This window comes from Xenopus laevis, chromosome 3S (assembly GCF_017654675.1).
Source record: "Xenopus laevis strain J_2021 chromosome 3S, Xenopus_laevis_v10.1, whole genome shotgun sequence".
NCBI classification, from domain to species: Eukaryota; Metazoa; Chordata; class Amphibia; order Anura; family Pipidae; genus Xenopus; species Xenopus laevis.
The window spans coordinates 30,492,767-30,517,404 of NC_054376.1; the positions used below are offsets into that span (position 1 = coordinate 30,492,767).

General features: G+C 40.9%; 1 protein-coding gene across 1 annotated transcript; it reads right to left on the reverse strand.

The window, feature by feature from the left end:
- Positions 1-23,181, reverse strand: rassf2.S (Ras association domain family member 2 S homeolog). Its single transcript, XM_018255161.2, has 11 exons — positions 22,779-23,181; positions 21,509-21,599; positions 18,816-18,891; positions 17,951-18,102; positions 13,397-13,467; positions 10,846-11,006; positions 8,464-8,565; positions 7,843-7,894; positions 4,818-4,939; positions 2,035-2,132; positions 1-1,053 (listed from the first exon to the last, which is right to left on the reverse strand). Exons 2-11 carry the CDS (start codon positions 21,565-21,567, stop codon positions 984-986), a joined length of 963 nt encoding a protein of 320 aa, XP_018110650.1. The 5' UTR covers positions 21,568-21,599; positions 22,779-23,181; the 3' UTR covers positions 1-983.
- Positions 23,182-24,638: the final 1,457 nt, after the last annotated feature.

Here is a 24,638-nt window from a genome sequence, read left to right on the forward strand (position 1 = left end):
CAGTCTGCAAAGTGCTTTATTCAGAAGGAAATTGGCCGACGTGCCATAAATTCAGCATTTTCACTGTAAAAATTCACATAGATATAAGACAATATGTTACACAGAGAAGCTCGTGTTAAAAAAAATGAAAAAAGCAAAAAGGTACAAAATACACTCCTATCCCATAAGTATTGCAGTGCTGGGCCCTGTCCCCGTGACAATGCCGAGGAAGAGTTCATGTTCTTCTAACCCAATAAGAAGGCAAGCTAGTGGGACCCTGTTAAAGGCAAATCATTCAGCTTTCCCTACTGTAAAAATACTGAACACTTTCTGTGCTTTTATTACTTGTGCCATGGAATGATAGAATTCCTGTGCTTTCCACTTACACCTCTTGCAAATCGAGATCTTCTGAACTTGTACCTTTCTCGATTGACTAAAATCCTCTCCTACAGCCAAGTTTTTTTGCGGGCATGCTGCATCTCAAGACAAAATGGTGCCTACTCCCTGGGGTTCCTCTATAAGGCATATGCTTCTTTACTGAAATACTGCCTGTCTGCTAGAGAACTTCCTACTGGTCATTATATCCGTAAGATGACTGGCTCACCTTGTCTTTAAAATAAAGCATCAGAAAAAAACATTTTCTGTATTGAGGTGAAGAAAAGGGGGCGATATTAGTGCATTTATTGACTTGTAGGCTCCTAAAGTCTAACTAAAGCCAGAAGCTGCTATCAGAATGTAACAGGAACACAGAGAGCCAGGTACTAACCCAATAAAGTATCAAGAAGCAAAACGCTGACCAGTTATTGTGGTGCCAAGAAGCATTATTATAAATGGCTAACTGGGTGCTCTGCAGCAGAGCTATACCTCCTTGCAGAAAAGGGGGTTATGCAATATGTGCTTCCAATAAAAAAAATTGCAACCCCCTCCCCCAGCAGACCCTTGTTTGGTTGCCATTCCAATAGAAGGGAAATTTTGGTTACGGTCAGGAAAAACCCATCGAGGGCCTACATGGTGGCATGACATCTTGCCAGGTCTTGTAAACGCTGTTCAATTAACATCCTCAAGGAGGTGTACCTGCAAAAGGAGAGGGAGAGAGCGAGTGTTACTGTAGGGAAACCAAGCGCAAGGCAAGCCTATCTACTGCTACTACTACTACTACTACTACTACTACTACTACTACTACTACTACTACTACTACTACTACTACTACTACTACAAACAGTTGGAGGTTTGGTCACTGCTGTTTTTCTCCTTATTATAAACAAAATATAAATCAAATGAAGCTGGATTTTATTTGCCATCGACATTTACCTTATAGTAGTAGTCTGCTATAAATCTTAAGGGAGGGGAGTCACAGACCTGCTGATTGGCTGTTATAGTTTATTGCAGCCGGTCAAAGTATAAGTAATGTAATCAACATTCTAAACTGTATTACTTGTCATAAGCAGCCAATCAGCAGGTAGCATTTAATGATCAGATGTTTCAAAACACACATCTGATAGTTTGCAATGGGTTACTGGTAGTGATGGGCGAATTTATTTGCCAGGTGCGAATTTGCGGCGAATTTGCGCGATTCGTGAAACGGCCTGCAAAAATAAAATGTCGTCGCCGGCATAAAAAACGGACGCCGGCATCAAAAACGAGACGCCGGCATCGTTACGCAAATTTCTTGCCATTTCGCAAACTTGCGACACGGCGCAAATTTCGCCCATAACTAGTTACTGGATGTTGGCTAAATTTAGACCTTACTATTACATTACCCAATTAGCGTATTTTAATGTATAACCTTAATAGTGTCTAGCACCTTGTCAAATGGAAGCATAGTCTCCTTTTCAGTTTTACCTACAACTGTCATGTGACAAAGGCCAGCACCCGAGCCTCACTTTGAACCATCATTATCATAGATCTGCACTCCAAGCTTCCATATTACTATCAGCTGACAGTCAGGGCAGGTTGTACAGCTCACTCAGCCTATGACTTGATAGTGGGGCAGGTTTGTACTCTATTTCACCCATATGACAGTTGGAAGGTCTCCACTCAAGCCCCTTTCTGTACCTCGTCATTAGTTTGTCCACCTCTCTATCCTCTTCCTCCTTGAGTTTCTGGATAAAACTGCTCAGAACTGGCATTTCAAATTTGATGTACTGGGCCACCTGAGGGATTAAACAGATATACCATAAAGGCCACGTTAAAAAAACAAAAACGTATAGAAGACATAAACAGGAGGGTAAAAAAAAGTATATAATGTTTTCGTATATATTATACAGTATACACAGTTGTGTTCAAAATAGTAGCAGAGTGTTTTTTGCATACACTCAAATGCATTTGGAACACTGCACATTCTATTCCAATTCAAAACATTAAGAAAAATCTATGTTATTCCTTTACAGAAACCGAAGAAAAAGGAATATTAGGGTGTTCCAAAAAAAAATAGCAGTGTCTGAATTCTTCTTTATAAACTGAAACATTCACTGTATGAACTGAAAAAAGATTTGGCTTTCCTTTGACTGACTGAACTAATATTTAGTTGTATAATCAGTATTTCTGAGAACTGCTGCACATCAGTGTTGCATGGAGTCCACCAACTTCTGTTACATTCCACAATTCTTCTGCATTTTTGATGTCACCCCACACATTTTCTATTGGATTAAGGTCTAGGGATTGGGTTGGCCATTCCATAACGTTAAAGGGATACTGTAATGGGAAAAACATTTTTTTTCAAAATGAATCAGTTAATAGCGCTACTCCAGCAGAATTCTGCACTGAAATCCATTTCTCAAAAGAGCAAACAGATTTTTTTATATTCAGTTTTGAAATCTGACATGGGGCTAGACATATTGTCAATTTCCCAGCTGCCCCAAGACTTGTGCTCTGATAAACTTCAATCACTCTTTACTGCTGTACTGCAAGTTGGAGTGATATCACCCCCTCCCTTTTTCCCCCCAGCAGCCAAACAAAAGAACAATGGGAAGGTAACCAGATAGCAGCTCCCTAACACAAGATAACAGCTGCCTGGTAGATCTAAGAACAACACTCAATATTAAAAACCCATGTCCCACTGAGACACATTCAGTTACATTGAGAAGGAGAAACAGCAGCCTGCCAGAAAGCATTTCTCTCCTAAAGTGCAGGCACAAGTCACATGACCAGGGGCAGCTGGGAAACTGACAAAATGTCTAGCCCCGTGTCAGATTTCAAAATTTGATATAAAAAAATCTGTTTGCTTTTTTGAGAAATGGATTTCAGTGCAGAATTCTGCTGGAGTAGCACTATTAACTGATGCGTTTTGAAAAAAAAATGTTTTCAGATGACAGGACCCCTTTAATATTGTTGGTCTGGAATCAAGATGTTGCTCATTTACTGGTGTGTTTGGGGTCATGGTCTTGGTGTAACACCCATTTCAAGGGCATTTCCTCTTCGGCATAAGGCAACCTCTTCAAGTATTTTGATGTATTGAAACTGATCCATGATCCCTGGTATGTGATAAATAGACTCAACACCATAGAATGAGAAACATCCCCATATCATGATGCTTGTGCCACTGGCTTCACACTGTACAGGGGTTTGAATTCAGTGTTTGGGGGTCATCTGACAAACTGTCTGTAGCCCCTAGATCCAAAAAGAACAATCTTGCTTTCATCAGTCCACAAAATGTTGTGCCATTTCACTTAAGGCCAGTCAATGTGTTCTTTAGCAAATTGTAAGCTCTTTAGCATGTGTCTTTTTTTTAACAATGGGACCTTGCAGGGGCTTCTTGCCGATAGGTTGGCTTCATGTAGGCATCTTCTAATTGTAACAGTATCACAGGTAAGACTTTTGATCTTCCTGGAGCTGATCATTGCCTGAGTCTTTACCATTTTGGCTGTTCTTTTATCCATTCCAATGGTAGTTTTCTGTTTTCTTCCACATCGTTCTGGTTTTGGTTGCCATTTTAAAGCCTTTGAGATCATTTTAGCTGAGCAGCCTATCATTTTCTGCACTTCTTTATATGTTTTCCCCTCTCCAATCAACTTTTTTAATCAAAGTAGGCTGTTCTTTGGAACAATGTCTGGAACTATCCATTTTACTCAGCTTTTCAGAGAGAAATCCACTATAACCAGCAAGTACAACATTTGCTCCTTCCTTTAATAATGGCTGTAAGTGACACCTGTTTTTTTCACAGAATGAATGAGCCCACTAATTGAACTCCACACTGCTATTATTTGGAACAAGCTATTATTATTTTGATCACTGTTATTATTTGGAACAAGCCTCAATGAATGATTCAATGACACTGAATCAGCAGCAGCATGTCACAACTGTTGGGTCCATTGCTTTTCTATTAATCTACTAGTAAATTATTTGCCATGTATTTATATATACATACATACTATCCTTGAAAAATTTAGTTTCATCTATAATATGTACTTAAAAAATGTATTTATAGCATTCAGCCTATAAGCTTCATACTTAAAGGGGAACAAAAAACCCCAAAAATTTGATGTCAATGAACTTAGACTGCTTTTTTTTTTTAGCACTTTTGGAATTTACATTAATTTTAAATTTTTAGTGGTTTCTGAAATACATTTAATTCTAGACAGCTAACATCAGGCTCTCAGTTTAGCTGGTCTCTTTTAAAATTTTAAATGAGACCATATTTCTGAGGTCACAAAAATATTGACAGTGCAAATATACAAAGAAAAAAGGTTCTGCATACATATTAAGAGGCTTCATATTGACGGATACAAGAATAATACATAACAAGACAGAAATTTGAGACATTTTCCAAGGATGATGTAACGGATATAACAGAGAGAGGAACTAGCCAGGAAACAGGATCATTCACAAAGGACTCTCACATCATAAGTGACTTCTTCCACCTGGTCCTTCTCCATGAGGAAAACCTTAGACACCTGCTCACAAGGCCCATGCAGAATCCGTGCAATTAGAGGATAATCGGTGTCCTTCAGCTTTCTTTTCTCTGTGTAGAGAAAAAAAGGTGAGAGAGAAAGGAACAACATTACATACAATCTCCCATCAATGGACAAATACTGCATCATTATCATTTTAGATTTATTTTTGGAGACAATAAAAACAATGTCAATTTTGTTTGCACTCCCCTCTAATCTAATTGTAATTTTGGCACTGAATCAGATGGGGGGCCTGGACATTAAATATAATCAGTATGTGAGCCCCTACATTCAGCTGTCCCTCTGGAGACTTGATATCCAATTCTGTACAGTACCTTGGACAGTATGTTTGTTGGCTACACAAAATGAAAAATATGGTTTTAAGTAGGCGCAAAATCCACGATCTGCAAATCATCTAAATCTTTCATCTAGAATTGGGCTGAATCCAAAACCCATATCCTAATTCTAAGCATTACAAAGAACCGAAACATCACACGATTTTAAGGATTTGGTTCAGCCAGGCATTTCAATGTCCCCGAATCTGACTGAAAAAGGCAGAATCCTGGATTCTGTGCATTCCTAGTTGTAATAGTTTTAAAACTAAAATATAAGGTTGTCCTTATATGAGTCGTTTGTGTATTCAGTGCCTCTCAACGTGCCACAGACCCCGTGCCGGAGTGCACAGATTCCAAATCAAGGAGAGAATAGCCATGGAGCACAACTTTTTGCTTTAAAAGTTTTTCATTTTATTTTGCAGAACATCCTGCACAACATGTTTTGGCTACAACGGCCTTCATCAGGTGCATAAAACCCAATGGTGTAACAAGCTATTTACCCTTTCACCTCACCAACAAATTTGCACCAGCTCCGTAGTCTGGCCAGTCTACAGTCTACTAGCCGAAACATGTTGTGCAGGATGCAAAATAAAATAAAAAACTTTTAAAGCAAGAAGTAGTGCTCTCAGGCTATTCTCTCCTTAGTTTTAAAACTATTGTATGACTGAAGCCGCATTATTAAATAATAATACTTTCCCCAAAAACAAAGCCATGTAATAACATAGTGCAAAGCTGCCCCAATGCAGTAACCCATAACAACCACTTGCACGCCATACTAATTCAGTTGACTGCAGTTAGAAAAACAAACTTATAATTAGTTATGGGTCAATGTACTTTTCATAGTGTTTTACAATAGTTTCGGAAGGCCTGTTGTGTTTGTAAGCACAAGGTAGAAGACAAACAGAGGTAAACTTACTAAAGGGCGAAGTGACTAACGCTGGCGAAAATTCACTATTGTGACGTCACTACGCAAAGATGCAGATTTTACTGAACGTTACCTCTTGCGCCAGACTTGCCTTCGCCACCTCAGACCAGGCGAAGTGCAATAGAGTAGATAGGAGTTCCTCTAAAAACCAAGTCCCAAAAAAACGCTGGCGTCTTTTACTTTTTACAGGGTGATAGGCTGAAAAAGATCCTACATTTTTTTGGGGGTACCCTCCTTCCCCCCTACATTTCCTAACATATGGCACATAAACTATACACTGGGCACAAGTGTAGGGCAATATAACAACTCTATTTTATTTTATTAAGGTTCCCTGGCCTTGTGTAGTGTAATGTAGTTACTGCAACATATGCGTCCATTGCTAATTAGGCATCGCTAGTGTAACTTCAAACTGCTTATCGTATTATCGCTAGTGCACCTTTGCAAGTGTTCGGTACCCTGGACGCAGCTTCAGATTTTCGTGAATTAGCATTGTCCTGGCGAATCTACGCCTGGCGAAGTGTTGCAATGTCAGTGAAGCCATACCTGGCGCAATTTCAGAGGTGAGTAAATTTGCCCCACAGAGCTACTAGTGGCAGGTACAAAATAGTGGTAACTGACTTTGCTAAGATACTGCGTGTGTTTCAGCAAAAGCAATTCTCAGTAATGTCTATAGCAGAGTATTTTGTAGCCACAACAAGTAGCTGCTACTAGTTCCCTGCCACACACAGAGAATAGCCTCTGTAATTCACATGGAGTGTCTTTGCAAAATCAACTATCACTATTGTCAATGTTGTAGCCGTGACAATTATCTGCTACTAGTAGCTCGGTTTGTCTGCACTCTATGGTGGCAATTTACTAAAGCACAAAGCGGCTAATGCTAGCGCAAATTTGCCAGCGTGACGTCATTTCATTACTTCGCTGATTTACTAACGGGTGCTGGCGTAAATTCGCTAGCGAAGTGGACCTACTCTACCGCTACTTCGCACCCTTACGTCAGGCGAAGTTGCGTTATTGCGAAGGGACAATGTAACTACGCTAATTCACTAACTTGCGGATTTTACTGAACGTTACCTCTTGCGCCAGACTTGCCTTTGCCACCTCAGACCAGGTGAAGTGCAATAGAGTAGATAGGACTTGCTTCAGTACCAAAAAAATTGTGGCGTCTTTTACTTTTTTAAGGGTGATATGGCACCTAAACTATAGAAGGCACATGTGTAGGGCAAAATAACAACTCTAATTTATTTTATGAAGGTTTCCCAGGCTTGTGTAGTGTAATGTATTTGCTGCTACATATACGTCCATTGTACTTTAACTTGGCGCCATATGCAAATTAGGCATCGCTAGTGTAACTTTGCTTGACGACTTAACGCTAGTGCAACTTCGCTACCTTTCGCCTCCCTGAGCACAACTTCGGATTTTAGTGAATTAGCGGCGCCCTGGCGAAGTGCGGCGAATGCGTCGCTAGCGTATTTTGCGCTTAGTGAATTTGCCCCTCTAAGTGAACAAACACCAGCCCAACTCACAAGATATCAGACCATTCGGCCATACTCATGTACAATTGCATCTGAATTGTTCAATTCATTCGGGCCGAGTAGACAAACGCTTTGAGTGCCTATGAGGGTAATATTTAAGATTCATCGACCAGCCCATGAGTTGACTATATCAGAATAAAAAGCAAGTTTAGCACTGTGCAAAGTATAATGCCCAACATCACCTCCACTGGTGTGCACTATGTACAGAGAGAACTCTGAGGCCGGATTCTCAATCTGAAATTAGAAAAGGGTAGTTGATGTCATTGGTGTGCACAATAAATCAATAGGATGCATTTTCAAGATTCTGTGGTTAACTGGCAGTTATCCTTATTAATCAACTAATGTATGTATATAGTGATATTTCTATATTCAGTGTTGTACATTGGACATTAATGTAACAAACTTTGCAATAAATTTTAAGAAAAATGTTATCCGTGTTATGTGAAATGTTTAATTTTCTCAAATTTCAATATATAAAATTGGATGTAAATTTGGTTTGGTTCTCATCCAAATCCTAGGTATTTGGCTCAGTCTCAAAAGGATGGATTCAAGGCATCCCTATACAAATATACCCCAAGCTTTATTTCTGCTAGCAGACTGAAATAAGCTCTATGGCAGTATTTTCTATATTTTGCACCATCCATTATTCAAGATGTCTGGTCCCTAATAATGTAAAGCACAGCTTGACATGGGGATGGAGTACTAAAGCAAAAATATCTGGTGTGGGGATTATACTCTTAATAGTTAATTTAAGTAAGTGTGCCGCTTCTTTATAACAGAGGGATTGTATCCTTAGTACATACCTTGAACTTGTTGAGAAGCAATTTCAGGACCTGGGGAGTGGACATTGTGCTGTTTATCCGCACGTTGGTGACTGAGCCATACGCTGGAGTAAATACTGATGTCTGCAAAAGTAAAGGTCAAAGGAACATATTAGACATTTATTGGGAAGCACATTTGTAGGTCAAGTATCACAAGCAAGTGCTTTGTATATATGTTTATCATTTAGCTACAAAAGCAGCAATTGCATATAAATATGTAAAATGAAATACAAACTACCAGGATCTTACTACCAGCTAACTAGAGGAGGCTGTAAAAAAAAAAGATTTGAGTAGGGATGCAACGAATCCACTATTTTGGATTCGGTCGAATGCCCCAATCCTTCACGACATATTCGACCAAATACTGAACAGAATCCTAATTTGCATATGCAAATTAGAGGTGGGAAGGGGAAAACATTTTTTCACTGCCTTGCAAAAGTATTCACTCCCCTTGGCTTTTTACCTATTTTGTTACATTCCAACCTGTAGTTTAAATGTTTCTTAATCTTATTTTATGTGATGGATCTGCACAAAATAGTCTAAGTTGTTGAAGAAAAATGAGAAAAATATATATAAAAAAGAATTTAAAAATAAATAAATAAATAAATAGAAATTGGCATGTGCATATGTATTCACTTCCTTTGCCATGAAGCCCCTTACAAATCCTGGTGCAACCAATTACCTTCAAGAAATACATTTTTTCGGAATTTATTAAACCTGAGGATGGAAAAGTCAGAATCTGAAAATCCGGCATCTCAGACCTGTTGAGGTTGCATATAAGTCAATTGGAGAAGTCCCAATGATTTTTTTGATGTGCGATGGGTTTTGTGCAATACCCCAACGTTTTTGGAGTTTTCGGGTAAAAATTCTGCAAAAATCTTGAAATTCGTGAAAATCCAAAAAAGCTAATTTTCGGGAAAATGTAATAATAAATAAGCGTAAAAAACCCGAGCGGATTCAATCGGAGTTTGTAGCAGAAAATATTGAGATAAATTCGGACTTTGATAAATGACCTCCTAGTGTCACATGATCAGTCAGTATAAACACACCTTTTCTGACATGGTACCACAACAATGGTACTACAACAAACCTGCCCACAGAGGGCCGCCCACCAAAACTCACAGGCCGGGCAAAGAGGGCATTATTCAGAGAGAGGCAGCACAGAGACCAAAGGTAACCCTGAATGACTTGCAGAGTTGCACAGCAGAGACAGGAGTATATGTCCATAGGACTACAATAAGCCGTACACTCCTTAGAGCTGAGCTTTATGGAAGAGTGGCCAGAAAAAAGCCATTACTTAAAGTTAAAATTAAGAAGGCGTGTTTTGAGATCGCCAAAAGGCATGTGGGCGACTCACCAAATATATGGATTAAGGTGCTCTGTCAGATGAGACTAAAATTGAAGTTTTCAGCCACCAAGGAAAATGCTATGTCTGGCGCAAACCCAACACATCCCATCACCCCAAGAACACCATGGCCACAGTGAAACATGGTGGTGGCAGCATCATGCTGTGGGGATGTATTTCAGCAGCAAGGACTGGGAAACTGGTCGTAGGAAAGATAGATTGTGCTAAATACAGGGATATTCTTGAGCAAAACCTGTGTCCGTCTGCCTGTGATTTGAGACTGACGGAGGTTCACCTTCCAGTAGGACAATAAGCTGAAGCATACTGCTAAAGCAACACTCGAGTGGTTTAAGGGGAAACATTTAAATGTTTTGGAATGGCCTAGTCAAAGTCCAGATCTCAATCCAATTGAGAATCTGTGGTCAGACTTGAAGATTACTGTTCACAAGCAAAAACCATCCACCATGAAAGAGCTGGAGCAGTTTTGCCTTGAGGAATGGGCAAAAATCCCAGTGGCAAGATGTGGCAAGCTCATAGAGACTTATCCAAAGCGACTTGCAGCTGTAATTGCCGCAAAAGTTCGCTCTACAAAGTACTGACTTTAGGGGGGTGAACAGTTGAAGCACGCTGAAGATTTCTGTTATTTTGCCCTATATGTTTTTTGCTTCACAGTAAAAAAAAAACAACAAAAAAAACAGTTGTAGGCACCCACATACAGACATTGCTGCTTGAATGTTTGTGAACCCTTTAAAATATTTTTATCTGAACATGACTTAAAACATCATCTGATCTTCAAACAATACGATAATAAGAAAGAAGATGAAGAAAACCTAGTTAAACAAATGAAACAAAAATGATCATATTTGATCATATTTATGTATTAATTAAAAAAAAAAATCCAAAAACATATTGGGTTCTAGAATTCTCTGTTTCTGTAATGATATTGCTGCTGTCTGCTAATATTATCTTCTTCTTGGCCTAGTGAAATCCAGTAACTAATTAAATCCCCTATTTCATACCTTGTGGTTGTAGAAGTGCCCATTAATGGAGAAGCGATGGCGTTTAAAGCGTCTCTGCTCCCCTGGCGTATGGTGGGTCCCTCTCCTCCGCACCCCAACATCACTCCTGGTACGCATCAGCTGGGGGGTGTCCTCTTCAACAGTTTTTGTTTCCTCCTCACCTGAGGGACAACAAGGATATCCCATGATGAACAGCGTTTGAAAGAGAACAGTGACAGGAAGTCACTGGCAAAATATATCTATAAATATGGATTATAGACTGCTTAAAGCTTTGAACCCTTTTTTTATAACACAATTTAAATTGGGGGAAAAGGTAGTGCCATCCCTCTGACACTTAGGGAGTTATTTATTAAAGTCCAATTTTTTTCTCATTGGCCTTTTAAACGGCAAAACACAATTTTTTTGTGGGGGAAAAAACTAATTTTTATTATTATTAATTATTTTTATTAAACCCCGAGGGTGTAAAAAGCCCAAATATAAAAGTACTCCAACTCAGACCTGCCAAGTCCATGTAGAAGTCAATGGGATATGTTCCAAAGATATCCTGATCTGTACTGGGTTTTGTGCAATAATTCAAAGATTTTGTGGTTTTCGAGTGTCAAATCCAAAAAAAGTTTGGATCCGAATCAATTTTGAAAATGAAAAATTCATATGAATTTCTTCATGATTTTCTCAAGTTTTTTCCCTGCACAAGAAATTTTCAGGAAAATGTATTGATAAAGAAGGAAAAAAATCTGTGCGGATTTGGTCAGAGTAGTTTTTAGAAAATTCTGAGAAATTTTTGGATTTTGATAAAAAAAAAAAAACCCTTAGTGATGTCTCTGATTAACACCTGGCAGACCCACTGGCATTATTAGCAATATAAAGTGTGTGAGTAGCAGCCGGCCAGACTGGAATCTAATCATGGCAAATAATTACCTGCCAGATAACTATCTGCTTTAAGGTGGCCATACACGAGCAGATAATGCTGAAGATATCGGTCGTTTTGACTAATTTGACAGCTAATCTGCCCAAGTATGGAGGCTTCCGACGGGTCTTTCCAATTGATATCTGGACATGATATCGATCGGGAAGGTTTGATTTTTCTACCGACCCGTCGGAGCCCATTGCGTTCATTGTAATCCAATCGTTCGGGAATAGGGCCGAACGTTCAGATTACCCCCGATATAGCCCTGCTGTTGGTGGCATATCAGGGAAATGATCCGCTCGTTTGGCGATGTCGCCAAATGAGCGGATCTCATAGTGTATGGCCACCTTTAAGCAGGGTCAAGGCAGGGGGGGCCTGGGGCCCAACGGGACTACTGTCTGGGGCCCCCTCCAAACATTAGGCATGCCTAAGGAAAAAAATTTTGCGTATCATTTGATCGCCCCATTAAGGGTCGGGCCCACCGGGTTATTTCCCGGTATCCCGCCGGCCAGTCCGACACTGCTTTTAAGCTGGCCATACATGGGCCGACAGAAGCTGCCGACAGACCGAGTTGGCAGATTATTGGCCCCTGTGTGGGGCCCTCCGATGGGCTTCCCAACTGATATCTGGCCGAAAGTCAGGCAAATGACGATTGAGGAGGGTTAAAAATCCCGTCGGACCGTTGATGCTGACCCGTGATCCGACCACCATATTCCTTTCATTATGATCCAATCGTTGGGCCCTATGGCCCAAGATTGGATCAGCCCGATATCGCCCACTTCAATGTGGGCACATCGGGGAGAGACTCCTAGCAAAGCACAGTATATGTACATACAGGCTGGTAAGATAGGCGGCAGACTGACAGTATATTGCACTTTATCTGCTACTTCTTGTAGATTACGGGTGTCGCATGTCCAGTGCCTGCAGGCAAGAAGATCATGAAGTGGAAAGGATGATGAATTATTAAGGTGCCCAAGCAGGCCGCACGTATAATTCATGAGGGAGGGAACCACCTTACTGTGTGGCACTGTGCACCCTAACTCTGTGACCTGAATTAATCAGCTCATACACAAGGCAAGCTGCAGACAGACGAAGAACACGGAAAGCTATGTGTCTCTCTGCCACATGCTCAGTCCTGGGGGGGAGCAGATTTCTTTTATAATAAATCTCATTAGGGAGTTCCCCTTCCTCCCCTGGGTTCCAAACAGTGGTGCTATCCCAGGAGGAATATCATCCTTTCATAACCTAGTGATGGAGAATAGATCATGTGACATGAAGCAGTCATGTGACCCTATGTCTCTGCAGACGGTACAATCTTGGTGGTTGGTCACTGAGATAAAATAGGTCGGCTTAGGAGACAAGTTCCCTTTGGAACCTGACGGCAGAAAGAGCGAACACAAAACCACATTTCCCTAATATTTTACTTCACAGATTGAACAAAAGTGAAATAAACATTTTGTTGTTGAATGCGATACTTTAGTTCCATATTATTTTCTTTCCACGTGAAACAAAATGGAGGCATAGGAGTCTTGCTAACTTGCTTCCCTGCCAGCGTCTTGTTCAACCCACCAACATGTAAGGGATGCTGGGAGTTGTAAGGCCACCGCTTGAACCTCCATGAGAGAGATAAAGGCAGCGACTTACCTGTACTGGTGGGATTATCCTCGGCTTCTGTGATCTGGATGTCAGGGATGGTGACGGGTTTAGCCACAGGCCTAGAAAATAAAGTAAAATTTGGCAAATTATCTGTCGGTTATTATCTGGGCATCAACAAGGGAAAAGCAGCGAGCGCTGAAGTGAGCAGACAGATGTGTTGCCATAGTGACAGCTCTCAGGGCTTAAATACAAGTATAAAAAACTTCCGCCATCCCCCTTGTTACGGAGTGCCTTAAAGGGGTTGTTCACCTTCCTAACACTTTTTTCAGTTCAACTGTTCCACAGAAATAAATAGGTTTTTTTTTCAATTACTTTCCATTGTTTATATTTATATAAGTTGAATGTTCCTGTCTCTGGTGTTTGAGTCTGGCTTGTGATGGGCGAATAAATTTGCCTGCCATGAATTTGCGGCGAATTTCCGCGTTTCACCGCCAGTGAATAAATCCGTGAAGCTCCCTTGAAAATTCGCCAGTGAAAATTCAATTTCCGATTTTCACGATTTTTTATAGTGAAAACCTTCAAATTTCACGATTTTTTTGTGAAAACCTTCAAATTTCACGAATATTGCGTGAAAACCTTCAAATTTCACGATTTTTTTGTGAAAACCTTCAAATTTCAAAATTTTTTTGTGAAATCCTTTAAAATTCACGATTTTTGAGTGAAATCCTTTAAATTTCAAACATTTTTGGGAAAACCTTATTATTTCACGATTTTTGAGTGAAACGTCCGATTTTCACCATTTTATGTGTGAAAACTTTCAAATTTCACGATTTTTGAGTGAAATCCTTCAAATTTCACGATTTTTGAGTGGAATCCTTAGAATTTCCCTTTTTTGTGTGAAAATGCCCGATTTGCACAATTTTTTGTGAAATCGTCCAAATTTCACGTTTTTTTTGGGAACTTTCTGATTTCACGAATTTTGCGGGAAATTCGCAAATTTTCCGGCGAAGCGAAATGGGAGAAATTCGCCCATCACTAAGTCTATCAATTCTAACAGCTGCCTGTAAGGAAAGGGATTCTGACTAATATAAGAAATGTAACTAAATGTATTTAGAATATACTATCTGAATACAACTAGGTGTCTGAAGACAAACAACCCATTTAATGTATACCATACATTAACAAAGACTGCTACCACTACTACAATATGATAATGTGTAAAGGTATGGGACCTATTATCCAGAATGCTCGGGCCTGGGGTTTTCCGTATAGCGGATCTTTCTGTAATTTGGAAATCATGAGACTTTCCATTCCCCCCAGGGGCTGCAAGATCTAATTAGAACAGTGGGGGGCTTCTAATTTTGGAATATGGTTCCTTTGCTTTGGTTCATATATGAGCACTTTCCTCTGGCTCATACACAGAAGAATTGAGCATCTGTCCAGGGCCCACCCTCATCCCCTTCAACTGCACAATAACTTGAATTTCCATATCATGTAGACAATGATATACTGAAACTATTCTGACAATTTGCAATTAGTCTTAATTTTTTTGTGATTTTTGTGTGAACTATTTAGCTTTTTGTTCCAGTCTAGAATTTCAGCAGCTGCCTGGTTTCGAGGATGCTAGTAACCAGGCAGTGATTTGAATGAGAGGCTAACAGAAACTGAATAGAATGATAAATAATACTAAGGGGCAGATTTATCAAGGGTCGAATTTCGAAGGTAAAAAATACTTCGAAATTCGACCATCAAAATAAAATACTTTGACTTCAAATATCGAAGTCGAAGGATTTTTCACCGAATTTGGCAATCGAACGATCTAAAATCGATTCAAACAATTTGAGCGTACGATCGAACGATTTTACTTCGATGTGTGAAGACTGCATTAGAAGGTCCCCATAGGCTAACATAGCACTTCGGCAGGTTTAATTTGGCCAACTATTGAAGTCGAAGATTTTTTAAAGAGACAGTACTTAGATTATCTAATATTCTGACTATTTTACTTTGAATCGAATTCGAAGTTGTAGTATCCTATTCGATGGTCGAAGTATACAAAAAATTACTTTGAATTTTGAATTTTTTTACTTCGAAAATTCCCTCGAATTCACTGCGACGCCCTTGATAAATCTGCACCTAACTGTATCAAATTGTAGCCTTACGTAGCAACAGCAACTGTTTTGGCTGGTTGGAAAGTAGCAGGTGAAAAAGACAAATCAAAACTTAACTTGACTGTACAGAAATAGCTTTGACATGGAATTAGCAGGGGCTGGGTGTGCGGGAAGCAGAGGGGCAAAGAATGACATTTATTTATGAATGAAGAACAAGTTAATTTGCATACAAGCACATTATGTAAAAAAAATTTACATCTTAAAGGAGAACTAAACCCCACAAATGAATAGTGCTAAAAATGCCATGTTTTATATACTGAACTGATTGCATGAGCCTAAAGTTTCATCTTCTCAATAGCAGAAATGATCCAGGACTTCAAACTTGTCACAGGGGGTCACCATCTTGGAAAGTGACTGTGACACTCAAATACTCTGAGCAGCTGTTGAGAAGCTAAGCTTAGGGGTCGTTGCAAATTATCCAGCAGAAAATTAAGTTTGCCTGTAATATAAGCTGATGCTACAAGGCTGATTATTAAATTCTGATGCTAATTGCACTGGTTTCTGTGCTGCCAAGTAGTAATTATCTGTATTAATTACTAATCAGCCTTATATTGTGATATTTCTATTCTATGTGTACTGTATATTGTGAGTGGCTCCCTAAGCTCAGTAAGTGACAGCAGCACAGAGCATGTGCAGTGAATCAGCAGAAAAGAAGATGGGGAGCTACTGGGGCATCTTTGGAGACACAGATCTTTACTGCTAAAGGGCTGTGGTTCACTTGGGCTGGTACAGAAGCCCAAAACATAATGTACAACATTTCTAGCTACTTCTTTAGTTTAACTTTCCTTGTCCTTTAACACTGTTTTATTTGCCCTTTGTGCTGTGATCTGCAACAACTAGCTGCTCATTTAAATAAAAACCAAATGCTCCAGCAAAGGAACAAACAAGGAGGGAGTGTTGCCCAGATGATTTTCCCATATGCTTTGTATGAATATTTCTCTGTGTTGTGCTTGGATGAGACGTATAAAATCCAGGGGTATTTATGCCAAATGAGAACAAACATTCAGCCATATTTCCTCACTGCTGATCTACAGAGCTTTTCAGTGGAGTATCTCGCAGGCCAAGAACAAAATGTACATACAGGGGGCAAATTTACTAAAGGGCGAAGTGGCTAACGCTAGCGAAAATTTGCCAGCGTGATGTCATTTTGCCACTTTGTCGATTTACTAACAAGTGCTGTCGTAAATTCGCTAGTGAAGTGGACCTACTCTAACGCTACTTCGCACCCTTATGCCAGACGAAGTTGAGCTCTGGCGAAGGGACGTAACTACGCTAATTCACTAAGTTGCGGATTTTCGTGAACGTTACCTCTTGCGCCAGACTTTACTTAGCCACCTCAGACCAAGCGAAGTGCAATAGAGTAGATAGGACTTGCTTAAAAAAAAGTTGAAATTTTTTCTAAGTCCCAAAAAACGCTGGCGTCTTTTACTTTTTTAAGGGTGATAGGCTAAAAAAGATTTTTTGGGGGTTCCCTCCTTTCTCCCTACATTTTCTAACATATGGCACCTAAACTATACAGTGGGCACATGTATAGGGCAAAATAACAACTCTATTTTATTTTATGAAGCTTTCCAGTAACGTAACTAGAGGGGGGGCGGGCCCTGGTGCGGAACCTGCAGCTGGGCCCCCTGTTCCCCTCCGTACACAATTATCTACCCGAAAATCGGCCCTGAGGGGGTGCGGGCCCTGGCCCAATTGCACCCCCTGCTCCCCCGGTAGTTCCGCCACTGAAGCTTTCCTAGGCTTATGTAGTATAATGTCTTTGCTGCTGCATATACGGCCATTGTACTTTAACTGCATGCCGTATGCAAATTTGCGATCGGTAGTGTAACTTCAAAACGCTGATCGTAACATCATTATCACAACTTCGCAAACGATCGGTAACTTGTGCGCAACTTCGGATCTTCGTGAATTTGCGCAGCCCTGGGAAGCCAACACTGGCGCAACTTCGAAGGTAAGTAAATTTCCCCCTAAGGGTTCAGCGTCAACCAATGACCTTCCCACTCATTAACCTCTGCATCGTAGGGGGGGGGGGCATGCCGTTTGTTTTTATTCTGATATAATCCATTGGAAGCAAAGGGGTTAAGCACCGGGCCCTTGACATGGACCTGTACTCTGAGTTGATCTGAATCCCTTGTATATCTACCAGCCAGTTCTCATGCTCCTTACAACAAATGAGTCTATTTTCATGAGCACTGAGCAGTTGTGTGCAACTCAAGACTAATAGAGTACTATACTAAAGATGACATAGGTACAAGTCTTTCTGTAGTAGGGCAGAGGGAGAGGATGGAAAACTCTCCCCCAATCAATGTCTTCTAACCACAACTTAAATATGCTTCAGGGACACATTAAGTTACAAATTAAATCTTGACTAACATAGGAATCTTGACATACAGCCCCAAAATAATTTACAGTGTCTCCGCCCACCACTGACCGTTGTGTAATTAAGTTGCATCCTGAGTGCCAGGAAGTAGAGGAAGGCGGGGGATGAATTCGCTCGTTGTCATCCTGCATCTGAAGCCGGATAGGGCGCCTTAAGCCCCAAAAGATGTTAAGCAATCCTTCCACAATCAGCTCCTCCTCCTCCTGCAAAGATACACACACTGCAGCCATTAAAGGGCATGTAAAGTCTAAAATAGAATAAGGCTAGAAATGCTGTATTTTGTATACTAAATATAAACATGAACTTACTGCACCACAAGCCTAATCAAACAAATAATTTATACTTTCAAAGTTGGCTACAGGGGGTCACCATCTTGTAACTTTGTTAAACATCTTTGCAAGACTAAGACTGTGCACATGCTCAGTGTGGTCTGGGCTACTTAGGGATCGTCATAAACAAAACTGCTTGAGTTCTGCATGGCTGGGAAGTAAGGCGAGGGCTCCCCCTGCTGTTCATAAGTATGATTGTTTCCCTGCTCAGCAGTTAGGGACCATCTGACAATTCCTATCCACAGCAGTAAATGAAGGGAGAATTTCACTGCATACAGTTCAGGTTTCTTATAAAAACGGTACACAATTTTTAATTAAAGTATATTGGAGATAGGTTTCTTTTTCATTAACGAAAGTAAAAATGGCATATTGTTTTTTTGCCTTTACATGCCCAGGGTTATTATACTAATTCATTCTGAGAAAAAAACAGGAATTTTACATTGGTTTTATTTTCTGATTCTTAGAGATTCCACAAGACAAATAAGAATTTTAAAGATGTAACAAAACTAAAGAGAAACAGGCAGGGAACTTGTCTTGTACTAAAGAGCCAAAGAAAATGGATGGACAGTAAACTCTTAGAACTTTACCTCTCGGTGCCGTAGCTGAAGGTTTTGTCCTTCATAGTACAGGTTGTAATTTTTCAGATGTGACAGCAGTTCATTCCTGCAAGGCACAGAAGGGAAGAATGGCAGTACATCTATGCAAGTACATCTCTACTGGCTGAACTGTATATGTTTCTACTGACTAGCGTATACATACTTAGAAATGCATTCATCTGGTATGAAATGTATTTGTGACTGTTCCTAAACCACAAGAGAAATTATCTTTGTTATGTAATATGTGCAGATACTTGTCTTACGTAATAAGTGCATCGACTTCTCTTACCTGCCAGTTCAGACTTACAAAGGCTCGCTGCAGTACATATGGTTTAGCAGCATTGAGTTGACATGAATTGGCATCAGGTCAATAGTAACAATATGTGCCAATTCCTGCTTTTTTAATTGTCTGCAGAGGCTACAAGAAGGGCTTTTCTTCCCTTCCAAGACAATAATATGGCACTCTTGGGTGTTCTTGACCCCAACACAGCCACCATGATAATTTTCAATTTGTTTGTTGCTCACAACACCAGCCCAGATGCAGTTTAGGCACAAAGGCATACGGCAACACACTTGGCTGAAGCATGTCTGCCCAGACACAGGTCAGAAGGAGAGGTATATATAGAATGAGTAGCCACTGACACATACTGTCCAGACACAGGTCAGAGGGAGAGGTTTATATAGAATCATACCTCCCAACATTTTGGAATTAAAAAGAGGGACAAAAAATGTTTTTGCATGCAGCGCAGCAATTTTTTTGAACCACACCCCTTTATGTGGCCACACCCCCTAATTACCATTTTCATTTTACAAAATGTGACAGGTTATGAAAGTTTGAAAATAATTCTCCTTATCTAAACTGTTTTTTTGTGTCTCAAAATTGTTACAAAGTATCTTATTTGCACCTGTTAGCTGTTCTGGGCTCTCTGCTAAAAGCCAATTAAGTGAGAAACTTTGTTTCTTTTTTTGACTGTTCAGTGCAGAGAAAATAGGGACTTTCCAGTACAAAAGAGGGACTGCAGGTTGAGCTGTCAAAAGAGGGACTGTCCCTCCAAAAAAGGGACAGTTGGGAGGTATGTAGAATGAGTAGCCACTGACACATACTGCCCAGACACAGGCCAGGGGGAGAGGTAAATATGGAATGAGTAGCCACAGACATACACTAACCAGACACAGGCCAAGGATGAGGTACATATGGAATGAGTAGCCACTGGCATTCACTGCCCTGACACAGGCCAGAGTTATTGGTAAATACAGAATGACTGCCCCCCATATATCTAATGTCAATGCAGATATCAAGGTGATTTACACAAAAATGATTCAGCATATACAGTACATTACCCTGCCCAGCAATAGGCCAACAGTGAGCAGTCCATAAACACGCACTAAGATGTGTCCTACTACTTTAACTTTAGCCTCAAGCAACAAAGCAATGAGACCTGACATTACCAGTTTGCCATGGCTTTTGAAAGATCCTACAGAGCAATAATGTCTGTTGCCAGCAGGAAGCCACAATAAATTTGACTGGCACATTCCGGCTGCATTATTGCCCCTCACAAGCAGTCAATATGATGAATGATTTGGGTATCCAGAATGTACACGTATAGCAAAGTGGTATCTGAAAGGGAAGTGCAGTAACAGTTACACTGTGTTGTAACCATAGCGGTCGGAACAGACAGGCACATCCATTTAACCATTTAGTGTATCAGCAGCACCCGACGGCTCACTAAGCACATTTGCTCTGCACTTTTATTCTGTATTTTAATCTGGACATATTCCGGAGAGTTTTACTGATTATGTATTGTTCACATCAGTCCCTGGCTTCCCCAGAGGAGCTGACAATCTATCACATGCACACACACAACATGGTCAGTTTTATCAGGAGCCAATTCCCCTGCCTGTATGTTTTTGGAGTGAAGGAGGAAACCAACAAAATCACAGGGAGAACATACAAACTAAACCAAGGACCCCCCTGTACTTCATGATGCAAAGAAACATCTCTAACACTATGCTTTTGAATTAAATACCTACAGTCACTGCAACCCCCCCCAATCATTATTAATGATAAGCGCCTCCATTCAGCTGCCAGTTAAAGGGTTACATGAGCACACTAACAAGGCATCTGAACCGGTCATATTATTGAGCCTTAATTAATTAAAGTTAATTTTGCTTGACTAACATGATAAAATAGGATTTGGAATAATTTTGTTTGGGTGACGGGTCCCCTTTAAAGGTTCTTAAAAAATATTGAATTGTATCCCCCTTCCTTTCCAAAAAAAGATATAGTAGACATCGTTTGCTTGTCCTTAATAATTAAAATCCTGCCCACTGAATCCCTACCCCCATCATAAGCTGCTTTTGTTCCATTTTTTTAGGCTCAATCGGATGGATTCCCCTATGCTGATGAAAGAGTAAATAATTAATGAGAACTACTAATTTAAAGAGCGTACATGCTGTACAGACGGGCTAATATTACATGAATAGGTGCAGTAGTTGCACAGGGTGGAGCAGGCCTAGTTGTACAGCACGTAGGTGAGGGGCAATCTAGGGGGCAACACATTCCTGCCATCCTATCCGGCTCCTATGGAGAGACTCTGGCCTTTATTCATTCTCCCATCTCCATGCAGGACACAGAAGGCCAAGGGAAAACAGCAAGCAGGAAGGCACCAATAAGAAAAACTCACTTGGAAATGAACTTGTCTTTCCCACAGGGAACTAATGAGGTCTCCAGCGAGTGCTCCATGTGTTCATCCCACTGTCCATGAGAGGGACGACCTGAAATGAGAACAGAACCAGATGGGGATTAATGGGAGGTACACAGAAGCAAAAGGATTTAACTGCTGCCGCCTGGGAATGATTCTCCCTTTCCCCTTTGATCCATCCCAAAACACAAACTTACAGCAAGGACCAGTCACTTCTACACTCAATGGACTGCAAGTCACTACATTGTAATGAAGAAATATAAAGGTGGTGCCTGGAACAATTGCAATTGCCCAATTCATTCTCTTACAGGGAAGACAGTGGAAAACTTAAACGGTATTGATCTTTATCCAGCTGCCCAAGATATGATTCCTCAGCTGTTGTATAACTACAACTCCCAGCAACACAACAAAGCATTCATCTATCAGAGAGTGCCCGGATTACAGTCACAGTCCCTTCCCAGAGACTATTATCCACTGTTACTATAGGCACCATCTCTCCCTACTATACCTGTTATCCCACAGTCACACTCCCTTCCCAGAGACTATTATCCACTGTTACTATAGGCACCATCTCTCCCTACTATACCTGCTATCCCACAGTCACACTCCCTTCCCAGAGACTATTATCCCACTGTTACTATAGGCACCATCTCTCCCTACTATACCTGCTATCCCACAGTCACACTCCCTTCCCAGAGACTATTATCCCACTGTTACTATAGACACCATCTCTCCCTACTATACCTGCTATCCCACAGTCACACTCCCTTCCCAGAGACTATTATCCCACTGTTACTATAGACACCATCTCTCCCTACTATACCTGCTATCCCACAACCACAGTCCCTTCCCAGAGACTATTATCCCACTGTTACTATAGACACCATCTCTCCCTACTATACCTGCTATCCCACAACCACAGTCCCTTCCCAGAGACTATTATCCCACTGTTACTATAGGCACCATCTCTCCCTACTATACCTGCTATCCCACAACCACAGTCCCTTCCCAGAGACTATTATCCCACTGTTACTATAGACACCATCTCTCCCTACTATACCTGCTATCCCAAAGCCACAGTCCCACTGTTACTATACGCACTGCCTGCACAGTCAAAGAGTAAACTATCTACAACTGTTGTTTTGTTGGGTCCCACTATGTATGTCCCAGAGCAACCTTCCCTTCTGCTTATATCAGGTACAAACACATCTTAAAAATAAAGCAGCAGCAACTACACAAAATGACTACATACCTATCAGTATATGAGCGCCGTTTGCACACACGTTCTTCTACCTGCACAAAACTATAACATCTTCTTTCTCTACTTTCTTTCAGTGCCCCTTGCAGGTCCCAGGAATATTCAATGTCACAATATGAAAGCACAATAATGCTTTTTGTAACATGAAAAACAATATGCTGTAATTTTTGCTTCCTGTTTGTTAACCTGTCTCTTTAGATACTGGCCGGCAGTGATGCGTGACACTCGCTTCCTTCCTAAAGTCACAGAATTTCCTCTCCTGCTGCTGATTCGGGTGCAACTGTCAGTTTGGAGAGGTGGGTGGGAGAGTAGACGGCACATCAAAGCAACATAATATGGATATGCTGAAAACTATAGGGAAGTTACTGTCATGATCATGTTTTCATATATTTTGGGTTTACGTTTGTAGCGCTATAGTAAACTGACTTGTGCTAGGGCAGTTTTAGCTACTTTCCTTGGTGGGCTAAGACCACCGATGAGCTCTCTTTCTCAGGGGTAAGCCCTCCCAGCGGGGTGGAGGCAAGGGTGTAGTGTAACTGTAACCTGATGCGATAGCACAATGATGGGCGCCAGTAGTTCTTTAACAGTTGAACAAAGAACAGTATTTATTGAACAATAGCACATAGATCATTTAGCACATTGATCCACAATGGAATATAGAACATACACAGCAGCATAAAGGAAGCATATACTCACAGCACGTATAGGCTGAATCCCCACAGGCTAGGGAATATACAGCAGAGAGTAAGTTGACAGCATGTGATGGGTATTGCCCAGTTTTCAGGATATCTTCCAGTGGCAGACTAGGGGAACTCCTGACATCCCTATCTCAACACTTGGTTCCTTACTCTGGGTCAGTAATACCCTGGGATCTTAATCCCTCTAATCTCCTCGGCGGAGCCTTGAGCTGCTCAACTAAATAACCTCTCTATCACTCCTAGAGCGATCTATAAAACGAGTATAGCTGTCTAATTACTAGGGCCAAGGCACCTAGGGTCAGCACTACCCATTCCCTTCCAGCCTGCTTGGTTGGGCTAAAGCAATGGACCCAGAGCACTCTGGCACAGTGCCATCTGGTGTACACTGTGTGAACTGCAGGGGTTACATAAGCACAAGGTCCCCATAAGGACCCACTAAGGTGTCCATATTACTAGGGATGTGCCTGTCTGTAAAGTGTAAGGGTGTCTAAGATTTTCACATCCCTACACGTTTAAGAAATATAAAAGTGCATCAAAAGTGCATGCCTTATGGCGAGTACCAGGAGCAGTTTCAGGCTCTATTGAGCCCCTATGAAAAGGGGAAGCACTGACCCATGAACATCACATACATGTACATAACAAGTGAGCTGGGTTAGTTGCTCAGTATGCACATGGCTGCACCCCAACATGGCTGCAAACCAACATGGCTGGCTTAACTACCATACAGTAGACCCATGGGGACAGATGTAGGGTAGACCCCCTCACTAGTCCCTTAAAGTTCACCGCCGGCACAAACAAGCGAGCAGAGGGTGGCCGAGCAGGACTGGAGGGGACAGGGGTGCGCAGCTGACAACATTTTTTAATTACTTGCTCTTTACTTACTTACTTATAGAATTCCCAGTTCTAAGTAACTTTTTAATTGGTCTTCTTTTATTTTTTTAATTATTTTTGAAAGATCCTATAGAGCAATAATGTCTGTTGCCAGCAGGAAGCCACAATAAATTTGACTGGCACATTCCGGCTACATTATTGCCCCTCACAAGCCGTCATTTTGAACAATGATTTGGGTATCCAGAATGTACAAAAATAAGTCTGATCTTCTTCAGACTTTTTCCAGCTCCAGTCACTGACCCCATCTAAAAACAAACACTCTGTA

Coding starts and splice junctions, on each gene's coding strand:
- rassf2.S (XM_018255161.2), bottom strand. CDS start 21,567: ATGGAGCACTCGCTGGAGACCTCATTAGTTCCCTGTGGGAAAGACAAG. Junction 8,566..10,845: donor GGCACTTCTACAACCACAAG/GTATGAAATAGG, acceptor TTACTTTTGCAG/ACATCAGTATTTACTCCAGC. Junction 4,940..7,842: donor CATAGTGCACACCAGTGGAG/GTGATGTTGGGC, acceptor TTCTCTACACAG/AGAAAAGAAAGCTGAAGGAC.